Genomic DNA, 24,300 nt, shown 5'->3' on the forward strand with positions numbered 1-24,300 from the left:
GAAGAAGATTTTGCAAGGACTATAGATATATATACATTTTAAAAAGCTGCTTTAATGTTCAGTAGAGAAATTTTGAATCAAGGTGTCGGTTGTATTTTCCATGCTCCTATATGTAAGCAGTTAAGAGAAAACAGAAGAATCTCTACCAGTTAAATAAGCCAACAAGACATGGCTTAAGTCAGTGCAGGCTTCTATTCTTTTTAATATTGTCTTCTGAAAGGTATTTTGGAAGCAAGCCCCAGACTATGTAGTAATAGTTTCCACCAAGTGTACCCAAGGTGTTTAATTAAAATCTTATGGAAATACGCAGATAATTGTTGAAGCTATTTTTGTAGCACATTTAGATACATATTAATGTGACATTTTATAGAGACATTTTTTTTTAAATAAGCACACTGCCTTAAATATTAGTGAGTTACTTGCAAACTCATTTTTAGTTCTCCGTATTATATATATTTTAAAGATAGATATATACTTATTTATACAATTTACTGTAACATTTACATTCCAAACATCATAAAAGAGGCTGGCTACATTTTAAATAAGCATGATGTGAGTATATTTTACTTTGTGTTGAAAGTACAGAGAAAACACCAAAAAAGTGAGATTATTAGTCTGATTTTAGTACTGAAGTTGATTATACTGTCAAGATTATAACACAGGTTTTTCCTGTGTTCAGCTCTCATACTGTTACCGTGTGGCTGGAATTCTACATATGGGTTTCTTTATGCTACTGAAAGGAATGTAGAGTTGGAAGCTTACAGAAGAAAGTTGCAGTTCAGTGAACTGTAGTAAGAATCATTTCACTGAATGTTCATTTTATCTGAAGAGATGAGTTAAGGCTGGAGTTCCACATTCATATTGGATTCCTTCAGGAACTGTCTTTTTTTCTATGGGACAAGGTGTTAGTTGTTGCCTAGGTAACAGTCCAGGGTGACTGTAATTCCCCTCTAGTGACAGGGTTATCACTTCATGTATTACATTTCTGGTTTGGCTGGGTGAGTAACATTTTAACAAGACAGCATCTAAGTTGCTATTTTGGTTTTCAGGGGAAAAGGTATTTTCTAAATTCCTCTTTCTTACTGTGATATTCTCACTTTGAGCAATCAGTCTGCAACAGAAAGAGACTCCTTTGAGATCAGAATGGCAATTACAAACATTTTTTTCTGAAAATTTGCCTTCTCTGTGTTAAGTTTTGTTATCCCTGTCAGGCAACATGCAATCCAGAAGGAAAAGAAGAGGGAAAGGATGGGGTTTGTCTGTATTTTGTAGCAGCAACAGGTTTTTGACCATGCAGAGTCTTCTAAAGGGTTCAGAACATTACCCAAGTTTGGATTGTCCATTGTGGTTGTTCACCTCTGTTCCTCACTATATCATATTTATGGTATGCTTTCAGTTTCAGAGTGACCTTGAATTGCTCAGAATTCTATCCAGTCAAATTTCAAATTTCTGCAAGGCTGAGATTCCACAGCCCCGCTTGGCAACCTGTTCCAGTGTTCAGCAAGCCCTCACTGTGGGATTTTTCTTTTTTTAGTGCTGTGTTTTCCTTAACTCTTAACTTTCTTGGTGTCTCATGGATGTTGCACCTCATTCTTTTATTATACTGTACCTAAAGTCTGGATCTGACTTCTCTATTATCAATACATTAGGTAGTTTAAGACAGCAGGCAGATCCTTAGCACTCCTCCTCCATTCTGAGCAAACCTTGTTTCCTCTTGTTATGTAGTAGTCCAGACTCCTGACTGTTTTGATGGGGCCCCAGATGTTTTCTCTCCAGTTCATCAGCTATCTTGAGGGACTCAGCTCTGGATATGGCACTTCAGCTGTAGTCTTAGAATGCCAGAAAAAGGACAGTAATCACTTCCCTTCATCTCATTGCTGTGCCTTTGCTAATCCATCCCAGTAGCCTCTTGTCTCTCAGTGCTACAAGTGACATGATGCTGAATCGTGTTGGGTTTGTTTTCCACCAGGAGTTAGAGGTTCTGCCCAAAGCTGCTTGACAGCCAGTTGCTCCTCAGCCTTCACTGTTGCATGGAGTTATTTTGTTCTAAGTGCAAGCCTTGCATTTGTCTTTGCAATAGGTAAATACAGTTCTTACCAGTTTGGCTGCACTAATGAGTGTGAGCCCTTTGTTTTCCCATCCTGTCAGATCCAGTTTCTGTTTAGATTTAAAATGTCCAAGGTCTTGCTTAGAATGTGAGTGAACTTTATTCATTTAGGTGCAAAAATTTCAGTGCTTCAACGTAATTTTTTTTCCTCAGATGTTTTCCGGAATCTCTTTACAAGGGATTACCTCACAAAATTCCATGTGGCCTGCAGTCAAGTAATGTTACTAAGATGAGGAAATGAATTTATCTCCAACTTTTTTCCAGTAAGTTTGCCAGAAGTACAGCACTGCTTTTCTTTTTCACAAGGATTGATTTTTTACTTGTATATCAGGCATTCAAAATTCACAGGCTTCACAAACTAAGACATGGAACCAGATAAAACTCCACATGCAAATACGAGCTTTGGTAATATTCCTTTAAAAGAGAAAATGAATGGACCTAAAAAATTTACATCTTCTCACCTATGAAAAACGCTGACAGCATGGAGGGGGTAGATTTTATGGCTGCAACTGCATCTCTCAGAGACTGACAAGAAGACATAGTAACAGAGTGGGAAAAATGTCCTACATGCACTTCAGTGAATCAAAATCTTCAGGCTTTGGATTAAAAAAAACCCAAATCATAATTGTTTCTTCCACCATTAGATGTTTATGATATGGATACTGCTTGTCTACTCACAGTACGTATCCATATGTGCATATTGGCATATGGTGGCATATGTAGCCATTAAGTAAGTGTACAGTGCTCTGCGATCACAGGTTTAAAAAAACTCATTCCTCTTGAGATCTAAACAAGACTAACTCTGTTAGTTTGAGCCTGCATTTAAAAAAATTAGATTGTTGCATAGCTGAAGAAGAATAATAAGCTTGTGGGATAGCTGTTAACTCTGTTGAAGTTCCACATAATGTAAGGATATACTCTTAAAGTGTCATGGATAAGGACCTTATTTCTTACCATGAGGCCTTAGTCATGAGTATTCAGACTTGCCCATGATCTTGCTAATATTCCTTATTAGTGAAAGTACCAAGTTCACAGTATGAACAGTTCAAAAAAATACTTCATTCTTTCAGAAACTTGAGACAGGTTACGAACTCTTTGCAAAGAACAGCGGAACAGTCTTCAACCCTGATTTGCTTTGGCATCCTTCCTTTGGGATGTAAATGTTTCCCTGAGCTGTCAGTGCCAAAGACTATAAAGTTTCTGGCAGCCATTCATTTCTTCTCGACTTCTGATCTCAGCTCAGTGTCCTCATTCCTTGAAACATATATATTTAGAAGTGACAGTTTAGAATCTCCTGCATGCCATGTTTTTCTTTCTTTGCTCTTGGGTGTACATTAGGAAGGACACTGGGATCTCCTCCTCTTTGAAGGAATATCCGAAGAAGTCTATACACAGTAGCTTTTTACTGTGCAGGTACATCCAGAAGGATCAGATATTGTGTTCCCTACAGATCTCTGAGGTAATAAGTCTGAAATTATTTGCTTATGCTTACTTGATATGTCTACTGTCTCATGCCCAGATGTGTACCAGAAGTGTACATTCTTAGGATGGTTAGACAATAGGGGAATCCTTGCACCTCTACATGACTCTGGGGAAGAGATGGATTTATTCTGCCTATGATCTTTAATCATAAAAACATCTTTATTCATCTTTATTTGCTTCATCAATCTAAATAGTGTTCAGAACTAACACTGTTAGTTCTCCGTACAAATACTCATTTAAAGACAAATGTATTTCCTCCAGGGTAAAGCCATAGATGCCACAACTAATTAGAGGATGAATTGAAGTAAACTATTTCTTTGAAAAACTATTATGTTTTATGGGTAAATAGTGGACATTTTATCATTTATCTTTACAAAATTATTCATTATTATATTTTTAGCATGCATAGTAATTAATATCTACTTCTGGTTACAGTTCATTGCCATGAAAAGGAGGATATGATAGATTGCCCTATGAAACAAGTTTATATGTGAAATCTGGCAGGTATGTGTATTGGATGTGGGGTGAGTATGCAAAACAGCACCAAATATTAATATCTTACTTTTTCTTAAGTATTTTTAGCCTGTCAGTAATTTAGTAGCTGAAACATTACTAAAGTACGTGTTTTTGTAATTAAATTCATAGCAGTTTACACAAAGGGCTATGTGCCAACTTATCTCTAATGATGAGCTTTAAATAAAGGTTGTGAAAAGGCTAAGGAATGAAAACTTCTGCCTCATCTTCTGGCACCACAACCTTGACTGCTTTGTCAAGACTGTGTTGTCTGCTGCTTTTGATCTGTTTAACTGTGAGAATTGGATCATTATTACAGTGTATTTGGTTTCTGTTACAAGTTGTTCTTACTGTGTTTTCTGATACTTTTTGCAATTATTCATGTTACATGTGAATGTGTGAATTTCTGATTGAGGTGTATGTTCAGAAACATCTGTGGTGGATTTTTTTCCACCTTCCTGACAGAGCTTGAAGTCCATACTCTGTGTGAATCACGGGTATTTAGGATGTTACTGTAGTCAGAAGGCAGAAATTCTTTCCCATAGAATATTAAAATAGCCTGTGGATGTTGATGTATTGATAATTTGTTGCATTATTTGTAAAATTTGTTCCATTCTGATTTTAATACAGGTAGCACAACGACCTGTAGAATATGAGTGATGACAAACCCTTTTTATGTACTGCCCCTGGATGTGGCCAGGTAATGGTCTGAACTGAAGTCATTAGCATTGTACAAATAAAAGTAAAAAAAAAAGTAAAACAGTGAAATGTATTTTTAGGGATTGAAGGAAAGGGGCTTACTATAATTGCTACAAAGTATTTATCTTCTGCTGAAAAGCAAGAATTTGTAGCATATAGGTGTTTATCCAAAATGCTATCCATAGAAGAAAAAACAAATTATCCTTTCTGTGCTAAAACCAATTTCATTTGTTAGCTGTGCTTTATTTGCTTTCATTAGAAAAATAATCAAGAAACAACCTAATTTGTGTCAGGTGACCTGCAATTTCTAGTATATTTCAGTGTTGGTGGGATGCTCAATGTTAAGGTTGCTTGTCACCAATCTTCATAGCTGTGGTGATTGCAGATATTTAATGGCATAAGTTTGTTTTATGAATGTTGTTGTGTATAGGAAGATTATAACAATATGCATGCCACAAAATATATTTCAGTTCCTGTAATAGTTTTAATGTATTTTAGTAAATAGCATTAGTATATACATATACAGGTGAAGGTGAACAGAATGGTTAAAATATTATGGAGTATTTTAGAATATAGTTGCTAAAAGGATGCTGTCTTAACACCTTTATTTAGTAACCTGAAAATAAGTGCATTTGTATTTCTGCTGCATGAGATGGACATCCCTGCATCTTTTGTATAAAATTATTTTCGTAAGCTTATTTTTTTTCATAATATAATGGCTTCTGCATTTAAATAGAATTGATATTTTCAACAAGGTGTTTTTCATTATATTTGTGTACTTTGTTTTATTTGGATTTTGAATTCAAAATACCATTATTTTTATTCTGAAAACTTAGTTTTTATGATGAATGACAGCATCAATGTTATATTAATGTAGTCTTCTCTATTTGAAGCAGAAGAGGACTAAGATTTCTCATTTCTAAGATGTCTAGTATGTTCAGAGACATCAAAAGTAACAGAAGAGGACTGTTTTCTTCTAAGCAACATTTGTCCCCATCCTATTTGAATCTCATTGCAGTGTAGACTGACAGAAGTTTTGGTAACTAAATCTCACAGAAGATTCTCACCGAATCTCACATGGGTCTACAGCAGCCCATGATTCCAGGGAAGGTGAAAAGAGAAGTTCATGTCCCAGAAAATGGGCAAGGCTTCTCCAGGTGCCAGCTTTGTACTGTAGAAGAGAGAGGAGGAGTCAGGCTCTGGACATCCTCTTCCCTCTGGAAGTACTTAGTGAGAACAGAAAGATACGCTCAAGTCTCTTAGCGTGATAGAGTGCAGGAGTTTATGGCTTGTGCTGTATGCAGAGATAGGGCTCAGGGGTAATGGAGAGCTGGGCATTTGGAACTCTGGGCAGTAGAGTTCTAAGGAAAAAAAAATCCCTTGCCCATTTCACCCTGTCTTAGAGTGATCCTGCATTTTTAATTTCCATCACAGTTCCACTTGCACATGGCCTTTCTCATGGAAACATTCTGTATTACTGTACTCTGAGGTCAATTCAGTTTATGTGTTAGTTCCTGAGAGGTGATTCTTGGCATGGATCTGTTATAAGACAAATATGGAGTGACTTAAATTAGTGAGGCATAACCAGAAACATAATTTGGTACTCAAATGTTCACGAAGAAGATTAAGAATTTCAATGTTTTGTGTAAAATGTGTTCTTCTTAGGAAAGCTGCATCTTGGGACACATTTTCTTAGATTATGTCAATTGAAACACTAACTTCACCCACAATTACAGGTGCATAGTAAATTAATGAAAATAAATAATGAAAGTAAGAATATCTGTTTTACAGCACTTTGTTTGTCTGCTTACTGCTTTTTTATAGCATATACCCCAAATCTGGGGGAAAGTATGCATGAAATGAGTAAACTTGGGAGGTTTTTAAAACACTAGTAGGTTTAGTTCATTCACAGTATTTCAGTTGTTCTGGCATTGTTCTAGTGTTTCCCATTCAACCTGCCCCTTGTTTTATGTAGTAAATGGTCAGGAGCAGGAGCTGTAGTATATTTTATCTTTATGCTGTTAAATGCAGTGAAGTTTGTGATTACAGATCAATTCTCGTTAATGTGGTAATACACACAATGCAGTAATCAAGTAGTGGTGATCAATGACTAGACGTTGTCAAGATCCATTAATTCAGCAAAGGGCTGTTTGCTGATGGTTGATGGAGGCTGCAGCACTCTGAAATGTTATCTTGGACTTTTGATGAATGCAGGTACTTACACTGCAATTGCCCTGGTACATTTAGTTACTATGAACATCATTTGAGTTCTATAATATTTCTGCTTGGTACTGTTGACCGAGGAACAATATATATCTGCCTTAGAGGGTTGTCTTTTAACATAGTAATGATAACTTTACATGTTGTAAAAATTGCTTTCTGTGGAATGGCATTTGTTGTGTTCACACTCCCAATTACAGCTGTTTCTTAAAACTTCCTGCTGCAGCGTTTTACCAACGAGGATCATTTGGCTGTCCATAAACATAAACATGAGATGACACTGAAATTTGGTCCGGCTCGTAATGATAGTGTCATTGTGGCTGGTAAGTATATACTTTTATTAAGTTTGTTCACTCTCCTGCTGGAATGGACATGTGCTTTATGCATTTTCTGTACATAATGCATAGATTTATGTTAAGAGAATGTGATACATTTTCTTCACTGTGCTTGTCTGCAGTGTGAGCTTAGACAGTGTTTCCTTACATAATTTGTGTCAGAATTTGAAGCCACTATTACTCTCCATAAGTTACTTTTATTCCTATCTGATATATAATCCAAATATTTTTAAATTATCAATACTTAAATAATTGATTGAATTACATAAGCATGCAGTAAAAGCATGCTAATAAAAGCTATGTCTAAGAGGATCTGTAACTAAATTAAACTGTATTTCAGTTTTAATTATTCATTAATATTGCTTGTCTCTTAAATTTTAAAATATATAGCATCTTTTACATATCATGGTGATATTAGAAGAATGAATCAGTGATTATTCTTCCGATGGGATAGCAGAAGAAAGATCAAACCTTTTGGCTTTGTTTTGGCTTAAATTCAAAATACTTTATTCCCACCTCTGAATTTATGTTATAACTTAGTAATTATAACTTCTGTCTAGGATCAGAAGTAATCACTAATGAATAATTGATTGCATTATACATTTGAAAATTTTTGAATGAAGAGAGTATGTGCTAAGTATGCTGAAGTTACAGTCAGTCTGGGGTTTTTTCAGTGGTGGAGCAGCCTAAATGAACCTCAAAAAGACTTTCAGGCATTTTCTGATTTTTTTTGGTTTTTTTTTCTTGTGCAGTGCTAATTTGTTACAATGAGCTGATAAAAAAAGTATCGCTCTTAAACTAGCAGTTAAAATTTTAAAATTCAAAATGTGCTCCTTGTCAATTACACCACAAGAAAAGGGACCTTTCAAATAATCAGGTGTTTAAAAATGAAACTTTGAGAGTGTCTCTGTGCAGCCACATTCCAGTGTAGGAGCTGTTGTAGACACCAGGCTTAATAAGTCCACACAATCATACTACTTCACAATATTTTAAATGCAAGTAACTTAATGGCAAGTGTGGTTAATTCTGACCTGACTATAACAGTGAAATAAGATAAATTTATATACTAAGAGGAATTTTATCTAAAGATGCTGCAAGTCTTATGATTCCAGCTTGATACAGAGGCATCATAAGAGTTGATACAATCTTGTGCACAGACGTCACACTTTCCTTTAGAAGTTCCATGCCCTTGGAAGTAGTCAACTACTGTTGTCAAATTAGAAAAAGACAGAAGCAAACTGGCTTTGAGCTGTGCACTTTCCTCCTTTGTTTGCTAATTAAACGCCTTCATGTAGTCCTTATCTTTATTTGAAAATAGAGTCTGCTTGCTCATTGAAGTGCTCTGCTGTGCACTTGAGAATAGATAGCTCCCTGGGGTTGGTGGCCACAAAAGAAATGCTGTGTTTCCCTGCCAGAGTTGTCAGGGGCTTGGTGGTCGGCAGGCTCCGGGTGCTTGTCTCCAGCAGGTGGAGTTTGCCTGCCAGCTGCCTCCCTGCAGGGCAGAGCACAGTCCGAGGATTCCCAGCCACCTCCATGTCTCTTTCTCTTTGTTTGTATTCTGAAAGTTATTTAGGACAAGTAGATTCGTAAATGGTATTGTAAAAATAAAATTGTGGGGGTTTTATACGCTTCTTTTCAGATCAGACACCAACACCAACTCGATTCTTGAAGAACTGTGAAGAAGTGGGCTTATTCAATGAATTAGCAAGTCCTTTTGAAAATGAGTTTAAAAAGGCTTCAGAAGATGACATTAAGAAAGTATGTTCAAAACATTTTTTTTCCTCAGACCTTCTACTTTTTTATCTCAGAAATTCCATTGAAAAAGCAAACTTTGGATTTATATGTTGCCTTCTAAACTGTACCAATTAACATGTTAGCTGCTTATATGTGTTGTGTGTAGAGAATACAAATGTACAGTTTCTCTTCCATAGGTTCCTTTACCTGATTGATATTGCTTAGTTAGCATTGACAATAGGACACATTGTCCTAATCATGTAAGTATCTAGTCTGTATCTGTTGAAGTATAACCACTAGTTTTGACTGAATTTCATTAGGTCCTGGATAAGCAAAAAAGTCTGGAAAGTAAAGAGTTTTTAGCAGAAGGAAAAACCCACATGAGAAACAATAGTATGGGAACACTGATCATTCTGATTAGTTTTGAAATACTGATGTTAGTATAAGAATCAGTCATCATGATAATGAGAATTAAGTACTGACTAAATTTAAATCAGTGTCAGTAATTTGGTTATGATTATATCATTATGTGTTGAAAACACTTTTGCCTAGAAATTATTGATTACAACATAAAGATCTACTTGTTTTTTTATGTACAGATTAAAATATAAGAACAACTTGAACTCTATCTGCTTAGTAACTTCATGTTTTTGTGAGGAACTTGCCATACATTTAAGTGTTACTGTTATTTATTTCAGTGCTTCCCAGTCATATCTGGTTGGAAACCTAAACATTTAAGTACTTCTGCAAATAAAAATTTTTGTTCAATGTCCGCTTTGAATCATTTTGTCTTTAGTTGATTAATTGGTTGACTTCTATAGGTAATGATTAAAAATATGGTTTTATATGCATTTATATAGATTTTGCAGAATCAGTAGCTTTGTTTTCTTTGTTTTGGTGAAAGTTTTGAGAGGTACTTGTGAATAGTATGGATTGTTATCCATTGCTGACTATGCCTCACCCTGGCTTTGTAACCATGACTGTATCAAATAATAGGTTTGTAAGTTTACGTTTTTAGTTGCTATATGCTGTTTTTATAACATGACATATGGTAAAGTTGATTTTTGATTTACCAAGACTGCATTTTCTGTATAGTTCACCACTGTCTTGGAGAAGGTTGTATGTATTGCAAAGTATTTTTAGAATTTTGTCTGTTTCTTTAATTGATACTAATTTTCTAAGCTGCCCTCTGTGTTATAAGAAAAAACACAGTCCTGCCATATCTCAGGATGATTTATATACATAAACAATCATGGTAAAATGTGGAAAAATGTACCATTACAGGCTTTCTAGGGGTTTGATAGTTTTTTCTGTAATGTTTCATAATCACTTGGGATATGAGATTCCCCTTCTTAAAGTCTTCCCTATTAGTAATATATTGCACTGGAAAACTAGGAATTTAATTGTAAAAAAAAATATTTGGAAAAAATCTTTGGGGGAAATTTCTTTCAAAAGTATTTGGATAGCAGACTAGACAGGAATACGGGCTTTCAAATCTATCGTATTGTTTTAAGTACTTTTGTAGCTCAGTTTCTTTGGGGCATTTCAGATGTCCTGATTAATTTTACCCGTGTAGTAATATAAAATTTGCTTTTTCAAAATTATTAGCTGCAGTAAGCTTGAAATTTGTCTATACTAACTTTCTCAAATTGGAAATATGGTTAGGATTTTGTGCTTTGTGACATGAGATATTATCCTTCTGTATATTATTGTATCTTAATTTAGCTGTATTTTTTTAACTGTAACGCAGTCCTTCCACAGCTATAATTTCCTTAGGACCCTTGGAAATGGAAAACTTTAGGTATGTTTTTAATTCTCAAGAAGAAAATATTTAGTCTGACATTGGTGTTGAAAGACATTTGTGTTACTGATGATTGATGTTCATGTAGGTGGTGGTGAAATAGCCTTGACTGATAGTGAATCTGCATCAAGATCTTTCAAAAATCAGCACCTCTGTCTTGTAATGTGCTGATATTTCTCATCAGTTATTTATACTTTCTTGCTCAGTTTAATTTTTTTAACATTGGCTTATTTTGTTTTACATTGTTGTTCATAGATGCCTCTAGATCTGTCTCCTCTTGCAACGCCAATTATAAGAAATAAAATTGAAGAACCTTCAGTTGTTGAGACAACTCATCAGGATAGTCCTTTACCTCATCCGGAGTCTACTACCAATGATGAAAAGGTCAGAACCTTTTTTTTTTTTTTCTCTTTTTGGAATTTAATTTTTGACTTTTCTGATGATCCATAAACTTATTATATAAGGTGATAGCCACACAACTTAGCTGGTTGAAAGGAAAGGGTGGGTACCGTAGTAACTTGCTCAATTCTTCAGTTAGCTTTGTTCACAAGAGTTATTTCTTTGCTTCCAGTAAAGTCAGAAAGGAAATCAAATTTAATATTCATGCTATCTTAGAAAAGACTAAAAGGGCTCATTTTTCTTGTTTGAGCATAATCATTCATAACAGAAAAAACCCAAGTTTAGTTTCTTTGACTTGATTTTTTTCTTTTAAATAATATCAGCAGTTTGCGACTCTTCATGTGTACGTGTTTGTTAGGCCTATGTTTTACCAGAAATTGTTTGTAGAACAGCAGGGGATATTGTACAAAAACGTATGGGGATGAATGGGTAGTCTTTCAAAACCAAGCACCAGATAATTTTGTTTCGAATGTTACAGTCTTTAAGGAATAGCAGTGTGTTTAAAAGAGATGTCAGGCATTTTCTTCGTTAGAGTTTACCTGAATACTCATAGATGACTGAGGTATTGTCTATCACAGGAGGATGTTGCAGTCAAATCAGTTTTAGAACTAGAGCTTTAAAGAATAGATAAGTGGTTTAATAGTAATGATCACTTCAATATGTGGCTTGCAGTGTTTTTATCTTGTGGAGTTCTCTTGAAGTAGAGAAAATGAAACAAAATCAGTGAATTAATTATTTCTAGTCTTACTTCAATAAATACAAACATTGAGCACAGACCATAATAAAGCATTGCGATTGTTCTAGTCAATTTTTATGTGCATCTTCAGTGGGCAGTCTCTGTATGAGGGCCTTAGCTGCCTTACTCCCAGAAATTAGCAGGACTTTCCATGGTCACTGGTAATTCAGGTTGGATTTCCTGCTGCATTTCCTGGTCCAACCTTGTTCTCAAAGCCGGGGTTACTTCTGAGATCAGACTAAGTTACTCAGTGTTTTGCACAGTCTGGTATTGAAACCTCTGTGGGAGAGAGGCTGCACAGCCTCAGTGCCACCTGCTCCCATGCCAGGCTGTTCCTGTGGGCAGAATGTTTTTCTTTGGATCCACTCTGAACCTCTGTTTTAAACTGTTTCTCTTATACTGGAACTAATGTGAGAACAACCTTAAGTGTGTGACAGAAGTTGAAAAGAATTTTTTTCAATTCAGATTTGTCCTTACTAAACTTTTCTGAGGTTCATTAGTTAGCAAGGATGAGTTATCATGGGCAATCAAGACAATCATGCAGTCTCAAAAATAGTAAAAGCGTTTGGAAGAAATATATGTAAAGAGCTGCTTGGATTAAGTGAATTATAGTCCAAGTCTTAAGTCATCTCTATTTCAGAGGTTAATTTTTTTTTTTTCTGCAAATACTTTTTCCAAGTAACCTAACTTTGGCAGAAGGTAATATTACTATCTTCTTAGAGTAGTGGTTCAGTATCCCATTAGCATCATTACAAGTGAAAATTCTATCTCAGTGCTTGGCAGTATTTATAAACTTCTCAGTGATGTTGTGATCCAGGTGTGTCGCTGTGACAGTGCTGCTGCTCAATGCCATTGGGGTGTCTCATTGTAGAAGACAGGCTGAGGGTGCTGCCTGGAGTGCACAGCTCAACGTGACCTGCAGAAGTTGAGAAATGTGAGCAGTGTTGCTCAGTTAGATTTTTGTGTTCTCCTTCTACAGACATATTGAAGGAAAGGAGGGATTTTTTCAGGGTGTACCTGCTTGTAAATTATATGTGCCACTGTAACCGTTCCCTTGCCTGCATATACTTTAGTAGCCTTAAATGATTACACCCTGTTAATGTATGTGCAAGGCAGTTCTAATTTTCCTTGTAGTTGTCAAAAGAATTCCTTGGAGACTCTTAAAAAAAGTATGCTTAATTATTTTCCTAGTTTTCTGAGAGTTCCATGAGTTCTGTTAGGCTTCACTAAGAGTCGATACTTTGCCTTGAGTAGACTGAGGTATCATTAGAAGTGTATAAAGTCTTTAAGCCTTAAAGTAATAATAAGAGCTTCCAAACATTATATTTGTTTATTAACAGTACTTTGAAAGGGCAGCCCTCAACAGAGTTTTAAAAGTTGCTTAGTTGTTGCCAAGTAGCTAATTGCCTAATTTAATTACTTTAAAACCAGTTGTTTTCTTACAGTAATAATCAAATACAGTATTAGTTCTGGCCCTCCACATTTCTCTATAAATAATCTTATGTATTTTTGATAGCATTAGAAAATTATTGCATGAAATTTGCTTTTAGATAGAAAATACTTGCAAATATGCACGTCTGAGAACACTTAAAGTAACTATCCTGTTCTGTAATTTCCCGTTCAGTGGGTTTTAGTTTCAAGAATAGGAATTATAGGAGCTAGAGAATTCCTTTTAACAAGTTTAAGCCCACCTTTGGGTGGGCTTAAACTTCTGTCCTGTAAGGAACGGTAGGTAAAGGTAAGGTCACTTTCACCTAATCTGTTGATTGCAAATTCAACTCTATTTTTTCTTGTTCTTTAGCAGAATATATTTACAATGTATTTTATTCCAGACAAAATTTATACTTCAATAATGCAATGCATTAGTGATCAGTTAGAATCTTCCATCAGATTGTTGGGCTTATGGGGTTTTTTTATCTGCTTATAAAATGTCGTTTTCCTTTAAAGCCATACTTAAATCTGCAGCTTATGTTTTTGCCACATTATTGCAATAACAGGCACTTGCAGGCATTTTTCAGTGTAGCAAAGAGCAAGTTAGTGTAAAGAGGAAGTTGAAAATACTTTTTCAGCTGTATAAACACACTTGTGGGTAAACATCTTTTTTAATGTCTGAAGGTAGTTTCTGATCTTGTAAACAAAGCATAAATGCCATCTTTAGTAACACAGAAACAATTGTATGTGAGGCTTCCATTTTCAGAATTTTGTACATTAATCTTTGACTATTGCTGAAATCTGGTTTCCATAGAACACTGTGTTTAAAAATTTCAGATTGCCTGATAGGTGGTCAAGCCAGGGAGAGGCCCAGTTTTACAGTCAGTATTTATTAGAAAATGCGTTAGTTAAGCTCCTGTTTGAACAGCTAAGAAGTATTGACAGAATGCCATCACTTACTTGCTCATTTGTACATAGTTACCTGGTTGCAGAGGTAGGAGGTGGTACTGTCATGCCAATGGCTTCTAGTCAGGGTTCACAAAGTGCTCAGAGTCAGGCTGGCTGGGACTCTGAGCAACCTGCTCTAGTGAAAGGTGCTCCTAGCCATGGCAGAATGGGTGGACTGGAATGGTCTCTAAGGGTCACTTCCAGCTCCAAGCAATCCGTGATTCTGTGAAAGTCTTTCCAAGGGTCCATTCTTTATCAAGTGTACATACAGTCTTGTAGTCTTTGTTCATGTGTAAGAACCACCGTGATTTTGCATGTTGCCTGAATTGTGCAGCTTGTTCGTGTTAGCATACAGATTCAGCTGGTGTTCTGAATTTCCCACAGTCAAGCAGTTCAGTCTCTCCTTCCCCTGTGACTCTTGAGTAAGATCTCTAAGATGTTATACCAAATTCCTTATTTGCAAAGAAGTGTTTAGTCCTGTCCTAACAATGTAATTGGGCTTTTTTTTTTCTTTCTGTTTCCACAATTCTGCACTGGTTGTCTTCTTTTTATTGAATGCTCAAATATTATACCCCAGACTGATAATAAAACAATTTCACTTTCCTCAACACAGCTCACTGTTATTTCCCAAAAACTCTCATTCACTGTAAATAGTCTTTTAGGTCCCTTGGGAAAAAGCGTGAATGAACTGGTGGACCCTGATGATAAATCTAGCCTCTGAGCTTTTGGAGGGAGAAAATTTCATCATCTGAAGTCTTTTCTTTTGTAAAGCCCAGAGTTTGCCAGCAAGCTTACAGTTCTGTGAATTGCTCAGAGGATCTCACACATTTGTGCATTAATATATAAAAAGACAAGCAATCTGCTAAGAGAGCTCAGACTTTACTACTTAAAGCTTTTGTGAATTAATTTTCAAAACTCAAGCTTCCTTTAAAGGAAATAATAAGCAGTGCAGTCTGTATGACAGAGATACAGAGATGTTCTCTTTGAATCATAGTTTACCAGCAGAGCCACTAAAGTTTGCTGGTCTTAAGAGTGTGATTTTTTTGTCATTGATTGCAGTAGCCATTGTCAAAAGAATAACTTGGAAAAAAACCTGTCTGAAGGTAGATTTGAAGTCTGGCAATATCAAGGGTTTCCTGAGAAGGAGGGCACTGGTTACAGTAAGGCCTCTCTGGGTATTCAGAAACAGCAAATACAGGTACAGCGTTCAATTGATAATGTGCTTTACCTGATTGCTAAGATAAGAACTATAGGGGTTTCTGTCTGCTTTTTTTTTGCGCCTAAGAAAGTTTAATTTCTGTGCTCAAATAATGTTTTTTCCATCAGGATATGCATATATTTTGCAGAGCTCTGAATATAACATTCCAAATACTTTTATCACTCTAGTTAGAGAGCTACAGATAAAGGCTCAAAATTTTTTCTGTTGTTGTTGTTGTTTTTACTGAACCATAAATTCTTGTTTCTCTTGTTTAAATCCAGAACAATGGACTGAAACTGAAATGTACATAAGGACACCATAAAACATTTTCCTTATTCGGAGTGTGGGTAAACATGATGGTGCTGGTTGTACCATGGGTTTCTTGGGGAAAAAAATTAAAATCTGATCAAAACTGAATTAGAAGTAATAAGAAGTAATAGTAGCCTTAGCATAAATTGAGCTAGGTTTTTCATAAAATTGAAATCACTGTTGTTGAAGCAGTTTTACTTTGGTGGTTTAAATGATTCATCTAGAGGGGTTTTTTAAAATATTTTTAATTGTATAGCTGATTCTATTTGCATAATGTTACAGAAATTTTGATTTGTTCCATCAAACTGCATTCATTTAAGAATTGGAATTAGTGGTCTGCAATTGTATTTTACAAACTGATGAAGCTTTATTTTTCCTCAGGAAGTGTCACTGCAGCAGACTGCGCAGCCTACATCAACAATAGTTCGTCCAGCATCGCTACAGGTTCCTAATGTACTGCTTACAAGTTCTGACTCGAGTGTTATTATTCAGCAGGCAATACCATCACCAACTTCTAGTACTGTTATCACCCAAGCTCCATCATCTAACAGACCAATAGTGTAAGTTACATAAGTCTTAATAAAATGTTTTTTTGCAGAATTTGAAAATCTGATTTACTTTCAGTTACTGTTTCTGCAGTTAATATATGAATTTGAGATGCTTTGGTGTAATGTGGTGCTTTACTACACATGAAACATTGGACTTTCACTACATGTGAGATATAATACCATGTTCTCCACATCACTAAATTCATATTTTTGGTCTCCAAATGAATATTACATTACACCTGTAAAGAAACAAACCAATTTAAAATAATGTGTAAACTTGTTCTCTTCTCTGGATAAGTTTTCTTTTATATAGTTCATTCCTTTTTCAGTCCAGTTCCAGGTCCTTTTCCTCTGCTGTTACATCTTCCTAATGGACAAACCATGCCTGTTGCTATTCCTGCATCTATCACAAATTCTAATGTGCATGTCCCTGCTGCAGTTCCAGTAAGTAAGCATGATGCTATATTAATTTGAAAGTGGAGCAGATTTGCATAAGTGCAGCATAGAACTTAGTTTTAAGCACCTTGATAGCTGTTTTGGCTTCAGAGGGTAGTGCTGTCAAATGCTGTCTATTATGATAACATACTCAGGTTTTCTTCATTTTTATACTTTATCTGGTCAGCTTGTTAGACCTGTCACCATGGTGCCTAGTATCCCAGGAATCCCAGGGCCTTCCTCCCCACAGCCAGTGCAGTCTGAGGCTAAATTGGTAAGTGAAAAACTCCATTATTCCTCAAGAAGAATAACTTGAGAAAGTAATTAAATTCTATTGCTTTTTAAAACAGCTTTAGTTTTCTTTTATTAGTCTAAATTCTACAAGTACAAATTTAATAAAAACAGAAAAATAACAGCTGCATTTATTTTATGGTTCTTTCCAGTTCCAGCCTATGTTAGTTCTGTTCTTAATGGCCATTTTGATCTTATTTTTAGTCATTCTTTTTAAAATAAATTAAATTTCTAACTAAACTCCTTCTTACTTCTTGTATCAGAGGATCAGAAATGCTAGCTGGGAGAAAGACAAGACAAGAATCAGTAGCATGTGAACATTTCCTTTAGAGAAGCAGAATGTGTCCTCCCAAAAGAATGATACTTCTTAAAAAACTAAGAAAAATGTGTTGTTTTAAAATGTTTTCAGAATTTCAAATGAATATAGTCCATTTGGCAAGAGTTTTGTAATTAGATATGTAGTACTTGTGTTGTGGTTGTCTCTGTTGTGTTGGGGGGAGATGAGGATTATTTGGAAAATGTCTAAAAGAAGCGAAAAATCAGTTTGTTTTTTGTTTGATTGGGGGGGTTGTTCTTTTTACTTAATGTTAGTGACCATTTATGGTGGTAGCTGGAATTAATCAGTTTATTGAAATATTTTGTGCAGCATTAAGCAGTTGCTTCTCTTTTTTTCTGTCTTGTTTGTTCCAACTGTTCTAAAGCAATAGAGATCCTACTATTAAACAATAATGAACCTGTTTATATACTTACAAGATGTCTCCATAAACTGTATCTATTCTGTGAAATAGTTTTCCTCTTCCTTCAGCTCTTACTTTGTGCTAAAAGAGAATCAGGAACCCCTGTTAGGTAAAATATATTTTTCTGCATTGATATTGGTAAGTGGGAGGATGCCCTTAACATTCTCAGATATCTCATTTCTCTTGATCTAAACCTGTGGGCTTTCTTTCCTTACTTGTTTTTTCTTCTCAAGCCACAGTTTGAAAAACAGTGTATCTGGTTTTTCTGGAGTAAGGGGTCTCCAGTAGAGTGAGCACACCTAGACCACATTCACCAAATACCGAAACTACTGTGGAGAGATGCTCTGACTCTGCCTAATGCTGTCAGATCTTCCTTCATTTCCCTGCTCTGTTGAGCACAGTGACTTCTGAAGTAGTATAGAGGAGGACATAAGGGAAGAAGGTCTGTTTCTGTGCATTCTTGCCCCTCTAGGAATGGGAAAAGGAATCTTTTAATACCTCAGAAAATACTTAAATGTAACTAGCTCTTACAGGATGAATTTAGCTTAAATCTAGGAGAGAAGAGTGTAAAAAAAGTGAAAACAAAAACTGTTTTCCCAAGAAATTGACCACGTTTTAGAGTCAGGAGACTCACACTCTGAATTCTCTTTGAAATCCAGTAGGAATTAGTTCCAAATAAGTTTTTAGATGGGCAAGAAATTAGGTTTTTATGCTTAATACTGAGTGATTTGTTCTTAGAATGATTCAAAGGTGGAAAGGAAGTACATGTATGTGGTGAAGACTTTGATCTCACATTGGAAGAAGCAATCACTCAAATGCAAAGGAAAACAAAGATCATTAGACTTAAAATTTAACAGTCTCATTAGCCTTCTTGTTACAATTTAGCTAATATATGCACTTCAGTGATTGCTTATCTTTTTTTTAAGTGAGACTGTAAAAAGGGTATTTGCAGTATTTCCTTCCCTTGTTGCTTAATATAAAACATGAGCAGAATTCAAGAATATCAGAATTACGTATATTTCCTACTCTCATTTACTTTTATATAGCGCCTATTCACAAAATAAAAAACTTAATTTCTTATCCCTCTGAAAATAAAAGCAATTTAATGAGAAACTTAATGTTTATGTAGAAAAAGCCTCCAAGAGTAAGGCTAATTCACTGTGCCGTGGGATGCATTGTTGGCAGATATGTGATGGTTTATTAACTGCAAAGTACAATTTAATTTTTAAAATTTAAATCTTTGTGATACCAAACCCTTTCTTTTCAAGTCTCTCTTAAAAATAATTTTGCTTGCTGCATACTAAATTCTGTGAAGGTCTGCTAAGCAGGCTTTTTTTTTTCCACTTGTGTTCCTGCTTAAGCCAACAGAAGACAATATTTAGTTTTGCAGCTCCCTTTTCATTTTGTTAATAGTTCACATTTAATGTTGAAATATAAGCTATTACACTAAAATTAAATAAATGAACAGTGTATGTTTCATGTAGTAATGAATGCAATTAATGAATGCATGTATTAATATACTGCAATTTATGGATTTATTGGTATGGTTAAGTTAGGTGAACACTGGGAACATGTCCTGTGTCCTTTTGCCTATTATGACCACATTTCTTCTTCATGTTGGGAGGCAATTCTGAAGGGCAAAGGAGTCCAGGACATCCTTTAAGAAGTAAATCATAAAGGTGCAGGAGCAGGCTGTCCCCACTGCTGAAAGATGAGCCAGCAGTGAAGACTGGCCTGGCTGAACAGAGAGCCTTGGCTGGAGCACAGGAGAAAAAGGGAAGCGTGTGACCTGTGGAAGGAGGGGCAGACAACTCAGAAGGTCTACATGGATGTTATGAAATTATGCAGGGCCAAAGCCCAGCTAAAACTTAATCTAGTTACTGCTGTAAAAGAAACTAAATAAATTTCTGTAAATATATCAACAACAAAAGGAGGTCCAAGGAGAATCTCCATCCTTTATTGGATATGGGGAAAATATAGTGACAAAGGATGAGCAAAAAGCAGAAGTACTTAATGCCTTTTTTTGCTTCAGTCTTTAATAGTGAGACTAGTTCCTCTCTGGGTACCCAGCCCCTTGAGCTGGAAGACAGGCATGTGGAGGAGAGCAAAGCCTCTGTAATCCAACCTGCTACAGCACTAAGACACATAGAAGGTTATGGGGCTGGATGGGATCCCAAGGGTACTGAAGGAGCTAGGGAAGAAGTTCAGCAAAGCCACTTTAAATCATTTACCAGCAGCCCTGGCTAACTGGGGAGGTCCCAGGTGACCAGAGGTCAGTAAATGTGATGCTCATCTTCAGGAAGGGCTGGAAGCAGGATCCAGGTAACTGCAGGCCTGTCAGCTTGACCTCTGTGCTGAGGAAAGTCGTGGAGCAGATGATTTTGAACGTTATAGCACACACAGAACAACCAGGATCAGATCCAGCCAGTGTGGATCTGTGACAGGCAAGCTGCTTGTCTGACCTGCTTGGCTTCTGTGACAAAGTGACCTACTTAGCGGATGAGGAAAATGCTGTCAGTATTGTCTACGTGGACTTTACTAAAGCCTTTGACACTGTTTGCCACACCATTTTCCTGGGGAAACTGCTCATGGCTTAGACAGATGTAGTCTGCTCAGTAAAAAAACTGGCTGGATGGCTGAGTCCAAAAAGTGGTGGTAAATGGAGTGAAGTCCAGTTGGTGGCCAGTTACAAGTGGTGTTCCCCAGGGCTCAGTGTTGGAGCCAGTTCTGCTTAGTATCTTTATCAATGGTCAGCATGAGGGAGTGGGGTGCTTCCTCAGTCAGTTTGCAGGTGGCACCAAGCTGGGCAGAAGTGTTGGTCTGCAGGAGGGTAGCAAAGCTCTGCAGAGGGATCTGGACAGGCTGAATCAGTGGGCTGAGGCCATGTGTATGAGGTTCTACATGGTGGAGTACCCAGTCCAGACTCAGCACTTAGGTCACAGCAACCCCAGGCAGAGCCACAGGCTGTGGGGCAGGATGGCTGGAAAGCTGCTTGTTGGAAAGAGACCTGGGTGTGCTGGTCAGCAGCTGCCTTAACGTGAGCCAGCTGTGCCCAGGTGGCCAAGAACACCAGTGGCATCCTGGCCTGTATCAGAGTCAGCAATGGTGTGACCAGCAGGACCAGGGCAAGGTTGTTCCCTGTACTCGGCAGTGGTGAAGGTGCACCTCAAGTCCCGTGTTCAGTTCTGGGCCCCTCACTGCAGAGACATCGAGGTGCTGGAACATGTCCAGAGGAGAACAGTGGAGCAGTGAAGGGTCTCGAGAGAAAGTCCTTTGAAGAGAGGCTGAGGGAGCTGGGGCTGTTTAACCTGGAGACAAAGAAGCTCAGGGGGGGACCTTCTTGCTCTCTACAGCTACCTGAAAGGAGGCTGTAGCGAGGTGGGACTTGCCTTTTCTAAATAGCAACTGATAGAATGAGAGAAAACAACCTCAAGATGCACCAGGGGAGGTTTAGATTGGATATTTAGGAAAGATTTCTTCTTGGAAAAGGTTGTCAAGTATTGGAACAGGCTGCCCAGGGAAGTGGTGAAGTCAGCATCCCTGGAGGTATTTAAATGAGATGGGGATGTGACACTTAGGGCCACTGTTTAGTGGTGGACTTGGCAGTTCTGGGTTAATGGTCAGACTTAATCTTAAAGGTCTTTTACAGCCTAAACAATTTTATGATCCTAGGAAGTCTGTCAGCATAGTATTCTTAGTGTTTTGAACAAAAAGCCACATTAAGGGGTGAAGCTGTGATGTTCCCTTCACAACATTCACAGGAGTATAGATATTTGGATTTGTTCTGGCTGTTGCTTTATTTCTTACTTATTATTTGAGGAAAGTTTTTGTTGTTCTTTGTAGATGGACCTTGCAATCTCATGGATTTTTACATATTGTATTATGAAATGTAAGAACAAAATATGTAGCAAATACAAACAACATGCAGGAGTAGATTCCTGTCTAACTTCCCTAACTTTCTTGGCTTTTTAAGTAAGTATGGTACTGCATGGGATGCGGAGTTTGGAAAGTTAACGTGGTTTATTTGTATCTCCGAGGGGTTTTATTGTGTCTGGTTTTGGCAGTTGTTGTTTGAACCTCTCCTGTATTGAAAGACAGTACTTGCTGTTATGGTGTTTTGCATTTTTTGCTATCATACCACAATACTATTTTAAGGTGTTCTAAGTTGACACAGATCTGATAACTTCAGGGGTTGAGTAAAATTCCTGAAGAACTGGTTGTGGTAAATTCAATGTGAAATAGCACCAAGTTGTTGCATTGTTATCGGATCTAGAGCTGTCCTGTGTAGAAGGTACAGCTCTTTGTTTCAGATTAAATACCTGGCACAAACCAGGCACTTTCTTTTGTGCTTTGTGCCTTTCTTTGCAGAGGCTATTTCTGCATATTTCAAGGAGCTAACACATTTTAGAACTTTATAGTAAGAAAAGAACTTTATGCTTTGATTTCTTTCCTCATTGCAATCATTAATTTCACTCCTACATGCTTACAAAAGGCCACGGTTGTATAAACTTTATTTTAAAGTGAACGTGAGAAGCAGTTAAGTCAAGTCAGAGATGTTAGCCCTTTTGTTTCCTAATGCTCTGAAATTTAAATATTAATTCACATAACTTCATTTCTATATTTTTATTAACTTGAGAACAATACATTTTTATTTTTGTTTCCTTATGAGTTTCCAAATTGTACAAAGAAGAAATGTATTTCTTCTTTATAAGTTTGTGAATGAACTTTACTAAAACAAATTGATATTTTCGTTTCTAAAATCGGAAACTTAAAATAACTGGCAAGAGATGTCTTTGGTAATGGACATAGGATGCCTTCCTATAGCATAGTTAAAACTTTTCTTCAGCTATCCTAGAAGTCATAAAACCCTTTCAGGATAAAGGAACTAAGGTACCTGCTGAGAATTTTTTTCCCACAATGGACAACTTTTGGAGACTTCTTACCTTGGCAAATGGTCTCTCTTACAGCATTTGAAAGGATTTTTTATTAGGGTGTCCAAGTTTAATGCATAATAATCAAAACTGGGTATTTATTCCAATGTTTGATAAAGTTTTCAGTCTGAAGTGTCAAACTCCTTTAGCAGGGCAGTTTTGGTTCTTGGTGCAAAGCAAGTTACTGAGATGTCACCTCTAGAACTCTGTTCGTTCTTTGCTGAAATGGTCTTTTTTCTGGTTACTGTTCAAGTTGCCTGACATTAACTGATTGTATGAATTCCATAGAGAACAGTTGTATGTGGGAATGGGTTCACTGAGTGAAATAGCAGAGATAAAAATGTATACCAACTGCAAGGACTAACAACTGGGAGGAAAAAATAGTCATCAAAAAAAGGAATACATAAAAGTGATGACAGACAAAAATTTGAAAATTTTCTGTGCAGTGAGCTAAATCCTTATGATTGGTGACATTATTGCAAGTGGCTTTTGACTGAAATAGTTGACATTAAGTGAAAGAGTGCACAATCTTAGGGTCTCTTTCACCACAGAAACATACACAGTGCTTTATGTGTTTCAGTGCTGTGGAAGAATTCCATGAAATCAGATTGCATTTTAATTTTGTTGCCTCAATATTGAATTTACTGTACTGAACAGAACTGATCCATTCACAGCTGTGAAAGGCACTGTTACCATAGTTTTGAACATTCTTGGGTCCTTTTTCTCCACTGTTTGTAGAACTGAAGTAAAAAAATGACTAGAGATTTTATTCAGACACAAGGTTGTCTTTTACTACTATTATTTTAAAATATTCTTACATCTTATACCAAGAATGACATTCAGAACGAGTGAAAACAAGTTTCTGGTTTCTGTGGCACACTTAATATAAATTGTCAGTTTTTCTGACATGATTCCCTGGTTGTCAGTATGCTAAAGAAAGTAGCTTTCACATACTTAAGTAAAATCACATGTATATCAGTTTTGTGTTATTTTAGAGAGGCTTAAAAGTAGATGCAATAACTGTCTTAAAAAAAAAAAAAAACCCTCACAACTCAAAACGCCAAAAAAACTTCCTCACTCAGATAAGGATGCATAACCCTAAATAACTAGAATTGCTTCTGATGTTCTTATGAGAAGATGTGTAATTGTATGCTTTCTGTGTATGAAATGTGAGCCTTGAGTTGCAGCTGTAAAACATCCTTTTTGAGTGTGCAGCTTGTGGGTGCAAACTTAGCATTCAGACTCTTTCAGCATGGATTGCAAAAGTTTCTGAAGAATTTCAAAATTGCTTTGGTATGGAATGTTTCCCTCAGTCTCCTCCTTCTCATGCAAAACTTTTTGTCACAATCTGAGAAATATCTTGCACTCAGTAGGCAACCAGTAGACTTTTGCAGGAGGTTTCTCCTGAGAAGTGACAGAGGGCAGCTTGGCAAATGTTCAGAAACC

The 24,300-nt window shown here is 36.5% G+C and overlaps 1 protein-coding gene across 9 annotated transcripts in view; it reads left to right on the top strand.

The window, feature by feature from the left end:
* Positions 1 to 24,300, top strand: part of ATF2 (activating transcription factor 2) — a 49,331-nt gene that overhangs the window by 5,172 nt on the left and 19,859 nt on the right. For 4 of the 9 annotated variants that reach the window (XM_066189888.1, XM_066189889.1, XM_066189893.1 and 1 more), the window contains exons 3-10: positions 4,025 to 4,093; positions 4,733 to 4,802; positions 7,248 to 7,344; positions 8,996 to 9,114; positions 11,147 to 11,275; positions 16,294 to 16,472; positions 16,790 to 16,904; positions 17,083 to 17,169. In XM_066189888.1, coding sequence (XP_066045985.1) covers positions 4,755 to 4,802; positions 7,248 to 7,344; positions 8,996 to 9,114; positions 11,147 to 11,275; positions 16,294 to 16,472; positions 16,790 to 16,904; positions 17,083 to 17,169 — 774 coding nt within the window. In that variant the 5' untranslated portion in view covers positions 4,025 to 4,093; positions 4,733 to 4,754. Of the gene's footprint in view, positions 1 to 2,260; positions 2,371 to 3,445; positions 3,567 to 4,024; positions 4,094 to 4,732; positions 4,803 to 7,247; positions 7,345 to 8,995; positions 9,115 to 11,146; positions 11,276 to 16,293; positions 16,473 to 16,789; positions 16,905 to 17,082; positions 17,170 to 24,300 lie in introns of all 9 variants that reach the window. The other 5 variants (XM_066189890.1, XM_066189891.1, XM_066189892.1 and 2 more) reach the window with 3 other exon arrangements.

This window comes from Chamaea fasciata, unplaced genomic scaffold, assembly GCF_029207755.1.
Source record: "Chamaea fasciata isolate MVZ Bird 193981 ecotype frontalis unplaced genomic scaffold, bChaFas1.0.hap1 SCAF_8, whole genome shotgun sequence".
NCBI lineage: Eukaryota > Metazoa > Chordata > Aves > Passeriformes > Sylviidae > Chamaea > Chamaea fasciata.